Source organism: Furipterus horrens, unplaced genomic scaffold (genome assembly GCF_987537825.1).
Source record: "Furipterus horrens unplaced genomic scaffold, mFurHor1.1.pri manual_scaffold_11, whole genome shotgun sequence".
NCBI lineage: Eukaryota > Metazoa > Chordata > Mammalia > Chiroptera > Furipteridae > Furipterus > Furipterus horrens.
The window spans coordinates 147,083-159,830 of record NW_028327181.1 but is presented as its reverse complement, the minus strand read 5'-3'; the positions used below and the strand labels follow the sequence as shown (position 1 = coordinate 159,830).

General features: G+C 47.2%; 1 protein-coding gene across 3 annotated transcripts in view; it reads left to right on the top strand.

The window, feature by feature from the left end:
• Nucleotides 1-350: 350 nt before the first annotated feature.
• LOC149996674 (uncharacterized) overlaps nucleotides 351-12,748 on the top strand; it is a 32,073-nt gene continuing 19,675 nt past the window's right edge. Inside the window, exons 1-5 of one of the 3 annotated variants that reach the window (XM_090291300.1) lie at nucleotides 351-545; nucleotides 708-760; nucleotides 4,465-4,573; nucleotides 4,828-4,923; nucleotides 8,140-10,186. In XM_090291300.1, the coding sequence (XP_090147426.1) occupies nucleotides 728-760; nucleotides 4,465-4,573; nucleotides 4,828-4,923; nucleotides 8,140-9,491 (1,590 nt within the window). In that variant the 5' untranslated portion in view covers nucleotides 351-545; nucleotides 708-727 and the 3' untranslated portion in view covers nucleotides 9,492-10,186. Of the gene's footprint in view, nucleotides 546-707; nucleotides 761-4,446; nucleotides 4,574-4,827; nucleotides 4,924-8,139 lie in introns of those variants that run through there. The other 2 variants (XM_090291299.1, XM_090291298.1) reach the window with 2 other exon arrangements.

Below are 12,748 nucleotides of genomic sequence, written 5' to 3'. Positions count from 1 at the left end.
TGCATTATATGAGAATGGGTCGCTTCTGTGTTCTACCAAAAGAAGTATGTTAATGTCTCCTATTATTGGTGTACTTCTATTTTTCTCTCTTCATCTACTGTAGTTTCTTTTATGAAGTTGGTAACTGTATTATTTGGTGCACTGATAAAACTTGTACAACCCTGGGAACTGCAGCTTGTAGGCTCACAAAGTGCCCCTCTCCCTCTCTGCTATGCTTTGCGTCCAGTGCAGGTAGTAGGACCGTCCGCAGAGAGTTCTGGGAGATGTAGTTTTCTTCTCGGGCCGTCCCACTCGGCTCCTGGACGAATGACGTATTTCCGCGTGCGCCGCACCGCCGTCATTGTCCGTACGCGCCCGCGGTGCTGGATCTGGGTTGTCAGTGGACGCGCGCGGGCAGGGGGCGTTCTCGGCGTCTGTGGCTGTGGGTCCCGTGGCGGCGCGGAGTTGACCCGGCTCGGAGAGTGCGTTGCAGACCAAGACCTTGTCCAGCCGAGCCCTCCGCGGTCCGTCCGGCCTCGGTCCTCCCGCGTCGGGGCCGTGGAACGGTACAAACTCCTCGCTCCGCGTTCCTCTGCCCAGGCTCGGAGGCCGCGTCCCTGCGAGGAACTCAGCCCCGGACCCTCCCTCCGTGGGGCGCGAGGTCCCTCCTGGTTGGGCGTGGGTGGGGGCAGCAGGAGACCCTTCCGTTTCGGTTCTGTCCCCCGCAGCTTGCACGAAACGGCGCGGAATGGCCACCAGGCTCCCGACAGCTTCGTGTTGGGTAAGTGAGGACTTGCTTACCTTTTAGAGCCGACGGCGCCGAGCGCGGCCACGCGTTCACCCGGCACGGGCACCCCCAGGGCCCGGACTCACCGGCCGCCCCCGCCCCGCCCGCCTGGGCGCTGGATCGCCAGGGACGTTGTCTTGTAGCGTGTGTGTCGGGGCTGCCCCCTCGGCAGCTGTGCCTGACCGCCAGCTGCGGACCCTGAGCTACGAGGGAGACCGGGGTCCTTACGGAGACGATCGGCTGTCACGTCAGGCTTTTCACGCACAAGGACCGAGTGTCTTCATATCCAGCCCTTTAGGGCCTCGTTAGGGAAGTTTTTCTCCTCTTGTGCATTCGTTTGTCCAAATGCTATTTACTGTCTTTTTTTGTTTGCTTTTGTTTTACTTTTTTCAGTTTCTTTCATTGTTTTTCTGTTACAGTTGTCCCACTCTCCCCAATGGCTTCCCCCCGTCCCGCCCCCCCTTCTCCCACAATCACCCGCACCCCGTTGTCCATGCCCACGGGTCATTTGCACTAGGTCCTCCGAGTGTCTTCCCTGCGACCGTGCTAGCTCAGGGTGTGGCTGACCAGAGCTCTGAAAAGCGTGAGTGGAGGACCCAGGGCAGTGTCAAGGGGACGATCGCTCTGAGGAAGGGCTGGGGTGAGGCCGAACACGTGATAGTTTGGATTTTTTTTTCCTGCAAGCTTGAGAAAAGAGTACTTAGGGTAGTGGACTGTCCTTTAATTTTGGATAAACTTCGTTGTCTCGGGTTACTGTGTGTGTATGTACGGGATTCCTCTTATTTTACAGTATTTTTCTCTGGGAATATTGATCCGTTAAGCGGTGAGATGAGACTGCAGTGTGTGCTGGCCTTGTCTGGTGCTGTTTGTGCGGCTCTGCAGGTTTGGGGGGTGCCCTGTGCACATCGCGTGCTGGCTCGACAGCAGATGAAATTCGGGGGCAACGTTCGTTCCTTGGGTATTGATAGAACTCACTTTTTATAAGGTGAGACCATTGCCTTTCAGGAGTGTGATTACGGCTTCAGTTTGTTTTATGATTATTGACTAGTCAGCCAGGCATTCCCAATTCTTTCTGGGCCAATTTTGGTTTTATATTCCGAGAAAATTTTCCATTTATTGTAAGTTTTAAAATTCATTGGAATAAGTTTGTAAGTACAGTCAGTTCTGCTATCATGTTTGCTATGAAAATGCCAGTTTATTTCAATATCATTGATATCTTTAGGGAAAGTGTGAGCTTTCTGATTTCAGACAACCTTCTTTCCACCACTTTGTAATAAGCTTCAGCCCCTCTGACACCCAAACATTAGGTGTTTTTCAAGGTAAAGTGACATATTTATTGTAGCATTTATGTATTTCCTAACCATGAAATGTGTGTAAAACTGCTACTGTTTTTATCAGGTTCCTGATTTTCCTTTTTTACATGTTGTTGACAAAGGTTTTATTTTTCCCAAAAGCCCTATGGTTTTTGGCTTTTTTTTTTTAAGCCCTATGATTACTGTGAGAGTTCACATAGTAGTGATTTTTTTTTTTTTGTTGGTAACATATATGTCTCATTACAGTGGTATAGCCAGTTTATAAAAAAGTCTTAATAAGTTTTTAATATGGACCCTGCCTTGGTCATTATAGTCGCCAAATAAACAGTGTTGACCAATTGAATTTTTAAGTAGTTTATTTGTGTTTTATTTTTATTAACATCAAACTTAAAGAATAGTAAAAATCTTACAGTAAAATAAGCCTCTGGCTCACGCCCACTCTCCACTCTGCACGTGCTGTTTTCCAGCCCGTCTCCATAATTGGCCACTTCAACTCCGCACTGACTGTCGCGGCCGCCTAGCAGAGCCCACCGTGGCTCCGTCACAGTCCCATTTGGCTGGCAGTTACTTTCAGGCGTTGGAAAAGTCCAGTTCACACTCTCATTCCAAGCCCAAGTCTTCCCCCTCAGGGTGCAGAGGGGAGGTGGGGGGCTCGTCTCTCTAGTCCCACTTCATTTTCTTGCTGCCCTCCTGTGGGGCTCCTGGACTGGGGCAGGAGGGTCAGCAATCAGAGGACAGAAGCTCTTGTGGTCCGGCCGTCAGTGAGCAGCACCGCGGGGGCGCATGGGGCCATGACGTGAGCAAGTCTCTGCCCCTCGCCTCTGCAGGCATCCCCAGAACTGCGCTCCCTGCCCTTCTCCCTGCAGGCAGCACGGTGGGTGGGAGCCTGTTGAGGGAATCAAGTCCAGGGCTTCTCTGGGTGTCAATTCTCATCTGCCTTCCTGGAGCGCTCCAGCACTTTCTGTCTTCAGAATTTCCCAGAGGGAAGGAGATACCAGATTCCTTGTTGCCTGGAATCCTTAAACCCGGGTCAGTTCCCCAGACTGGGCTCAGCGGACACCGAGGTTGCATGTCAGACAAGCATGTTCTCACTCCTGTCTTCTCACAGGGGCGCTCCGTAATGGGGACGCTTCTCCCTTAGTGACCCACTTCAGGGAGCTTTTCTCTGGCTGCTTCTTCACTGTCTGCAGCCCCTCGTCCGCTACGTTCCCCATTCCTTGGGCTTCCCAAACTCTTTGACGGGCAGCGCCTTGGCCTGCTGTCCTCTTCAACACCCTTCTCTCTCTGCGTGCTGCCTCACCTCCACCAGGACGTCTTCCGTCTCTGTCTTCACAGGGCACCCAGCAGCCAACTACTGCTCTCGTTGCGCCCCCAGCCTCCCTCATCTTCCACCGTCACCCTTCGAGCCCTGGTTGGCCTCAGTTATATGCCCCTTATGTTCTTGGAAGGAGACTGAGACTTTTGGCACACTTTGTTTTTTAAGATTTTCTTTGTTTATTTTTAAGAGTGGGGGAAAGGAGGGAGAAAGAGAGGGAGAGAAGCATAGATGTGGGACAGAAACATGGATCAGTTGTCTCTCGAACGCCCCCAACTGGGGACCTGGCCCGCGACCCAGGCCTGTGCCCCGACTGCGAATCTGATTGGCGATTCCTCGGTTGGAAGGCTGGCACTCAAGCCACTGAGCCCCACCAGCCAGGGCTGCACACTCTGTGTAGTTCCAGCCTCTCGCTCACACTGACACTCAAGGTGGGCTGAGTAGCTGGCAAGATAACAGACGCTTCTGGAAGGTCACACCCTCCCATGTGTCTGGCACCTGTATTTAGAATTGTTCTCCAGCTCTGTGAAAAATATACCCTGGATATCTTTTTACCAAAGACTTGAAACACCGTATTTCATTTGCATATGTAGATACTTATTTTCCTCTGCTAGACTGAAAGCCTCTGGGGGCAGAAGTGGATTTTATTCATCCTGAAATCTTTAGGACACAAAAAATATCTGGCACATAGAATCTGAAAGATTATTATTTAAGATTTTATTTATTTTAGAGAGAGGAAGGGAAGGAGAAAGAGGGAGAGGAACATCTATGTGTGAGAGAAACATGGCCTGGTTGCCTGCTGCACACCCCCAGCTGGGGACCTGCATGTGCCCTGACCAGGAATCAAAGCAGCAACCTTTCAGTTCACAGGCTGTTGCTCAATCCACTGAGCCACACTAGCCAAGGATTTTTTTAAAAACAATTCTCTTAGAAAAAATGCTGACCTGGAGGAGGCAACCTGTGGAGAAACGTTTCTCCTGTCCCATTCTACCGCATCTTTTCCACGCCACCTATAGTAATTGCGTCCAATTGAATGGGGTGTGTTATTACAGGGATTATTGTCATTCAAGGATATATCTATGGACTTCACCTGGGAAGAATGGCAGTTACTGGATTCTACGCAGAAGTACCTGTACAAGGATGTGATACTGGAAAACTATCGCAACCTGGTATCCGTGGGTAAGTACAGCTCTCCGTTAACTCTGTGACTCTGAAGTTGCCATCCCTTATTGATCTACCCCAGGGCCTCTAAAGTAATTAGTAATTATGGGCCTGAACTTTAGAGACCAGGTGTTCTTCACCCCCGTTTGGCCATCACCCTCATAATTGTACTCTTTTTTTCCCAAGTGTCAATGAAGAGTTTCATATTACAGTTGCTGACCCCTTAGCCCCCAGAAATTTGGCCCACATCCTTTGTGATTCTATATTAACAGGGTATCATGGTACCAAACCTGATTTAATCTTCAAGTTGGAACAAGGAGAAGAGCCATGGATAATAAATGCCCAAATTTCTCGTCCGAGCTATCCAGGTGGGTGAGTGGGGACCAGGAAGACGGGAGATGTGGGAGTCCACGGGGCAGCACTAAGGCAACCTTATTGTAGAAATTTTTGTCTGGACTCCCTGAACCACTGGGGTGGCTGCGAGGAGCCAGGGAGTTCGCCACATCAGGCAGTGGCTGCCATTCCGACCACGTCTGGTCCTTCCCCTGGCTCTGAGAGGTAGGCACGCTCTCCTTCTGTGCATTCTGCCCAAAGGGCGTTTCCCAGGTTAGTTTTCTTCCGTCAGGCACCTTCTTTTTGTGCCTCCTTCCCATGGTCATGGAGGGCGTCACCCTGCAGCCCCTTGCTTGGTGTCACTTGTGCCTCCACTTCCCAGATGTCTCTTCTCCTTTTCCGTCACCGTTGCATCCCCTAGACTTTACCCAGCGCCTTTTACTTCCTTTTCTCTACTTAACCATCCAGAGATTTCACGGCCACCTTCTCTCTTCTCACTGATCACTTCGAAACTATAAGTGCTACTTTCTTTGGCCCTTTTTTTCTTAAGAGAATTTTGAAACCTACCTGACTCCACTGGCTCCTTTTCCCATTGTCCAAAGCGGTTTGTTTCCCAAATTTAGCTATTTGCTCCCATATTGTAACTATTTTATATTTTATTATTACTTTTAACCAATACAAGAGAGAAACATTTATCAGTTGCCTCCTGTAGGCACCCTGACCAGGGACCGAACCCACAACCTAGGAATGTGCTGTAACCGGAATAGAACCCATGACCTTTTGGTTTATGGGGCAACATTCCAACCAACTGAGCCACACCAGCCGGGGCTGTATTATAACTATTGAAAAGCTCCTCTATTCTGAAAACTTAAGCTTTTATTTCTCTCAGTGTTGTAACATCAAAACTGACGTTTTCACCCTTTTTCCTTCTGCAGTCTAGTCCCGGGTGTGACATGTTTGCAGGAGAGTTCCCCTGTGGCTGTCCACCCTTCATTCTCGGTGTCAGGAGCGGGAAGTAACTTCTGAAATCAGCGTGCTCCCTCAGTTTTCCTGCTGTGATGGTCACTGTTCTTGCGCTCAGGCTCGCCTCGGGTACCCCTGTCTCCTTCCTCCTTTGCTAATCCCAGCACTGTTTTCATTTCCGTTGGCATTTTATCCTTTGACATATAATGGTTCCTGTCTCCTCAGTCGTCACTGACTAGGTCAGTATTCTCTCAGTACTTGGACAGCTCAGCTTCCGAGCTGTATTTGAGTACTCAATGATCCTTTAGCTGTTCCTGCTTGATTCATTTTGGTAAGCATCCCGTCACTAGTCTGAGAATATAAACAAGTATCTAAAACCCCTGGTTCAACCAAAGGAAACAGCAAGGAATTTATAGTCTCACGTGACAAGCTGTCTGCCATAGAGCAGCAGCTCCACAATGGCTCAATTCAGAAGCTTGGCGACATCAGGCATCACATGCAGGTACAGCAGGAACCACTGGGTAAGTCCTATTTCTTGCCAAAATAGCCCTTTCATTGGTGCCCAAAATCTTTCCCAGGAGCCTGAACAACTTTCAACTTACGGCATCTCACAACTGACAGGCCGGTGCCTAAACCAGTCGTGGTGTGGGGGACAGGGCCCTGCCTCTGCCAGTCAGACCACCTGCACCGTGTCCTCACCAGTCAGGCTGTTGTGCGAGGAGGGAGGTGCCTTCAGGCACGCGGTGACGGGTGTGTCAGAGGCCCGCCTCTGGGTTTTGTGCACAACGTGCTCTTCTTCCCGGCTGTGCCGTCTTCCAGAACGGCGATGTTACGTGAAAGATGACCATCCCTTCCCCAAAGGGGGCGGCGCGTGTTCTCTTCCCAGACCCGAATGGAGTTACGAGTCTAGGGCCTCCTGAGGTGCCGTCAGACAGCCAGGACCGGCCTCCACCGCGCTTCACGCAGGAGCTTGGGGAAATCCGGGGTGTGGGCAGTAGACAGATCCTCTGTCCCCGGTGGGGAAGGAAGAGGAACATTGCAGGGGAAGCCCCTCCTTCCAGAAGGTCCGTCGTTCACCGCATCTCTTTAAGAAGATCAGGCAGATGTGTTTGGTATAGCAGTGTAGTTCCCCTGTTAGTCAGTTTAACACATCCTGGCACTTCACTCCAAGAGAATCTTCCTTCCTGGTGTCCTGCTTGGTCACAGGTGAGATAAGGTTTGGGGGGAATGCACTTTCTGGGGGCTACTTATAGTTTCATCAGCCCACTTGTGTTACTGTACATTTTGGGGCATTTAGGGTTGAGGAATCATAGGCTGTTACCAGACTAGGCTTAGTTCCCTTCAAAACTTAACAAGCTTCCAGTCGGTTTTCTTTTTTTCTGATTCTGTTAAGCCAAAACAACATCCAAAGTTGTCTAGACATAGTCATTAGGCCTGAGAAATCCGCTCTTCTAGCCCCTGGTCTCAGGACTCTCACCCCTCAACTTTGAGTTTAGTGGTCCCACTTTGGGGCACAATCTGCATCCTGAGTCGTTCCACCGCCATTGGGAGAAAGGAGTGTAGGAAGGAAGCTGCGGAAGGCTCACCACGGTGACCGTGCGGTGAGAGGAGAGGCTGTCCAGACCGGGACCTGCTGGCGCTCCCTTCCACCCAGTCTGCTCCCCCATCGCTCTTAGCATCGCGTTGCTGTCTGGGCCTCACAGACGGACTCTCGCGTTCTCTCTGCCTCTCCTGTCCAGCTCCGAATGTCGTCTGCTCCCAGGCTGCTCAGGCGTTCCTTTTAATTGGCACGTATTCTGTGGGAGAACTCATCTGTCCTGTCATTTAATCCCCTTTATGTGCTCTTGACGCCTGTGTTTTACTGAATACTTAGGTCTGACTGCCTGTTTGCTGTCTTCATTTTGATATTTAACTGAGATCTCAAATTAACAAGATCCAAAACAAAGTCCTTTATTTTTCCTCCAAACATGTTTCTCTCCCAGTGTTTTCTATCTCAAAGAGCAGGACCACGTGTTCCCCAAGTCTAAAATCTAGGCATTATTAAAACATCTGTTTTGAAAACCACTTTTGATCACTGCTAATTTGCTACCCACTTCCATAACGGGACATGTGACCCAGTCCCCTCACCCCCAGGCTTAGCTCTCCAGTGCCGGTGCATGTGGCCAGTGTTTCTCTGAACCAGTGTCAGGCCTGTTACCAAGAAGAGAAGACTCGTTATGTGGCAGCTCTAAAGCTCTTTTATTCTGTATCAGGTTCATGTTATCATTAATTTTTTTTTTTTTTTCTAGAAGCTTGGAAAGAACGGTTCCAGAAAAACCAAGATGAGCTTGAAAGTGTTGAGAGAAACTATGCTTGTAATGCATTTGGAAAACTTCATCTGAGCAAAACGCACGTTTCTTCAAGACAAAGAGTCTATAAGTATAACACACATGGAAAAAGTTTGACACAAAACTCAGGCCTAACCAGAAGCTATCTAAGAAAGAATCCTGATAAATTGCATGGATATGAACAATCGTATTTTCTTAAACATCAAAGAGCTCACAGTATAGAAAAAAACTGTATATGTGGTGAATGCGGAAAAGCTTTTCGCTGCAAATCTCAGCTCATTGTACATCTCAGAATTCATACAGGAGAGAGGCCTTATGAATGCAGTGAGTGTGAGAGAGCCTTCAGTGCCAAGTCAAACCTTAATGCCCATCAGAGAGTCCATACGGGAGAAAAGCCCTACTCGTGCAGCGAGTGTGGAAAAGTCTTCTCTTTCAGGTCGCAGCTCATTGTCCACCAGGAAGTTCACACGGGAGGGAAACCTTACGGTTGCAGTGAATGCGGGAAAGCCTACAGCTGGAAATCCCAACTCATTTTACACCAGAGAAGTCACACGGGGGTGAAGCCCTATGAATGCAGTGAGTGCGGGAAAGCCTTCAGTTTGAAGTCGCCGTTCGTTGTACACCAGAGAACTCACACAGGAGTGAAACCCCATAAATGCAACGAATGTGGGAAAGCCTTTAGGAGCAAGTCGTACCTGCTGGTTCACATCAGAGTGCACACAGGAGAGAAGCCCTATCAGTGCAGTGACTGTGGGAAGGCCTTCAGCATGAAGACGCAGCTCATTGTGCATCAGGGAACTCACACAGGAAATAACCCTTATCAGTGCGGCGAGTGTGGGAAGGCCTTCGGTCGGAAGGAGCAGCTCACGGCGCACCTGAGAGCTCATGCAGGAGAGAAGCCCTACGGATGCAGTGACTGTGGGAAGGCTTTCAGCAGCAAGTCGTACCTCGTCATCCACAGGAGAACACACACGGGGGAGAGACCCTACGAATGTAGCTTCTGTGAGAGAGCCTTTTGTGGGAAGTCACAGCTCATTATACATCAGAGAACTCACTCAACGGAGAAGCCCTATGAGTGCAGCGAGTGTGAGAAAGCCTATCCTCGGAAGGCATCGCTGCAGATCCACCAGAAAACTCACTCGGGAGAGAAACCGTTCAAATGCGGCGAGTGCGGGAAAGCCTTCACCCAGAAGTCATCTCTGAGTGAACATCAAAGAGTCCACACAGGAGAGAAACCATGGAAATGTTCTGAATGTGGGAAATCCTTCTGTTGGAATTCAGGGCTCCGAATACACAGAAAAACTCACAAGTGAAATTAGAATGAAGTAGATGTTAGAAGCATTCTAATAAAATTTGCTCCTTAGGAGACTTCAGATAGTAATATAGACAGGATATATAAGCAAGAAGTCCTAAAAATACACATATAAAGTAAGTAATATGGGAGAGTAATCGTATTTGGAACGAGTATACAAAAGCTCTTAAAAATAAGTCATACAAATTTTATAGTTGAGAATAATGGAAGAAATTGAGCAGTAGCTATCAAATGTAGTGGCATAATGAAGCTCTAATTTCGAGAATTCATTCTGAGAACACTAAATTTAATAAATTGGGAAAGCATTTTCCCATAGAGAACATGTTACATGGAGAGTCACATTCTAGATTTGAAGCTGTTTTAGAAGGAAGGAAATAATTATAAATGGTAGACTTTCATGGTGGAATATAAAGGATTTTATTTTAATATGTAAATAAAATGTTAGGAAAACAGAAGGAACTTTTTCTGCAGGTTAATTGATATTTAGTATGACTTTCCTGAGCAACACTGAATAGCATTTTTTAAAATTTTGGTATTTTATTTTTTACTGTAACTTGTTATACATATATTTGATAGTTTGCGGAATAACATCCCCCAGTATTCTCCATATTAAATGCTAAATATCAGTATTGTCTATTTATTAGCAATATAACTAATATAATGTGACTTTTAATAAATGGCGGGACATGACTGTCACTCCAGATGAGCTCACTTATTCAGAAGTCTATGTTAGCGGGTCTGGCTGTTACCAGGGGGCTGCTTAAGAGAAGCAGGTCAGTGGTCCGTCCCATCCATCGATATAGACACCCCAGTTTTCTCTGGAGAAACACCTCTGTTGCAGTTGTATCTTTCAGGGCGTCCTTTCCCCTAGCCAGAGGTGGGCGTTGTACCCATTGTTGGGTACTGGGAGCCTCCTTTTCAGGACTTTGAGTCTAATTCAGTCTCACACGAACCAGAGGGGAAATGTGGGAACTCATATGTTCTTGTCTCAGAATCCTATTGAGACCATCGATTCCTTCCTGCTCTTGATTTTCCAGAAAAACTAGATACTCGCCCTTTTGGAACCTGGTTTTCTGGCTTTATGGGTCCTTCCTCATATCTATTTAATAAAAGGTGGGTTTCTTTTCCTGCTGAAGTTAAGGAAAAGGGGTTTCTCTTCTTTGTAACTTCAGGGCTTTAATTGATAAAGTATTTCTCTGGAGCAGTGTGTAGGTAACAAAATTTTAGAGAAAAGGGGGGTATATGGTTTAGGTTTTTTTCCTGAAGTGAAGAAAATATTTCAGATTCTTGTTTATGTTCCAAGGTGGGAACGTTTTAGCCCGTGGTATAAAATGGTGTTCTTGTTTGTGTACAACACAAACCTTGTGGCCCCTGGTAAAATTCTGGGAACTCTCTGACGAATGACTGCCATAGAAGAATTTTACATTTATGAGGAAATCGTACAGGAGATGAGACAACTACTGGCCATGTTGGCCCTTAAATTCAACAGTGACAGACTTGAAGCTCTGAAATTGCATCTCAGAGCGGAGTATTAAACTCTGCCCCTCTCTGTGACATGGCTGAAATAATTGCTTACTCATAGCTATAGGTTTGAGATGGTAGAAATCAAATATATTTAGCTTGCTGAATTAAAAAAATCATCCGCCTCAAACGTGCATTGGTCTAGAAACAATCTGCTAATCTGAGTAGAGATATCTGAAAGGAATCTGATACACTTCGGAGAGTATACTCTTCATTCAGGGACACAGGCCAACTGCTAATAGTAAGATACAAGAGGACAGAGAGAAATTGATGAGTGAATGAAGCAAAAAGGAATTAGATCCTAGAGATTTAGAAAACAGTTTACCCATACTACTAAAAACGGAAGCGTGCTGTGGAGGGAACACCCAGGATGTGGCTGGATAGTTGTTAAAGGTATCAGGCGTGCCACTTGTGAATCCAGTCGCTTATCTCAGCAGAAACACTACCAACTTGGATTGAAGGAGACACAGGAGGGTTGAAATGAAGGAAGTTGTTGGGCTTCTGAGATTCTACACGCAGGGAAAAAGCTGATCGATCTCACTTTAAACATGGGTTGACCTCAAGGAAAAGGGGAGAATGACACCGAGGGCAGGACCACCACCTTGGTTCCAGAAGGCGAAGCTATTTTCAATTCCAGAGAGCTGGCCTTCCATGCAGGGGCGAAGGCACAGCCCCCGCCCCCCGCAGGGGCTCCGTGGGCAGAGCACTGAGCCAAAGAGCACTTGGAAATCTCTTCAGCTGAATATCCCAGTTCACTACTTGTAACTTCTACTTTTCACAAAATGGAACACAATTCAGCCAAGTTCTCTCCCACTTTATTACAAATATCCCCTTTTGCTCCAATCTCCAGTAACATGTTACTCATTTTTGTCCAACACCTTACCAAAAGTACATTTAATGTTCATATTTCTACCAAGTCTCCTCTAGGCACGCTGGGCTCTTCCTACCAAGCACCTCCAAATTCTACCTTCTGCTACCAATTCCAAAGCCACTTCCACTTCCTTAGGCAGTTGCTTTAGGAGCACCCTGTTTTCCATAAGAGAATCCGTCCATTTGCTCGGGCCGCTGAGACACAGTGCTACAAAATGAGTGTTTGCTTTGGTTCTGGAGGCTGGATGTCTGAAGTCAAAAGTGCCAATAGAGTTGTCTCTTTCTTGGGGTTGTGAGGGAAGAGTCTTCCAGGCATCTCTTTGGCTTGTACGTATCCATCTCCTCCCTTTGTCTCTTTATATCATTTTCTCCCTATGTGTGTGTTTTTCATCAAAATTTCTCCTTTTTATAAGGATACCAGTCATATTACCTTACAGCCCACCTAATGACCTCATTTTAACATGATAATCTCTGTAAAAACCCTTTGTGTAAATAGGGTCGCATTATGAGACGTGGTTGTTAGGGCTAACGTCTTCTTGGAGGACACAATTCAACCCATAACAATGAGGAAATAGACAACTTGAAAAAGAAAACCTATTAGATTTAATAGATGTGTCTGGAGCACTTCACCCAAATACACCGGAACGTACATTCTCAAGTGCACAAGGCATGTTACTCAGTATAGATCAAATGCTGGGCCGTAAAACAAACCTCAGAATTTAATGCTGAGGTTTTGTCAAAAGGCCACTGCAACCAGCTTGAAATAACCGGCCAAATTGGAACAGTTTGAGCATCCAAATAAATATAATAGGTTATAACCCAAAGAATAAGATAAGAACTCATGTATCCATATTGACATACAAATGT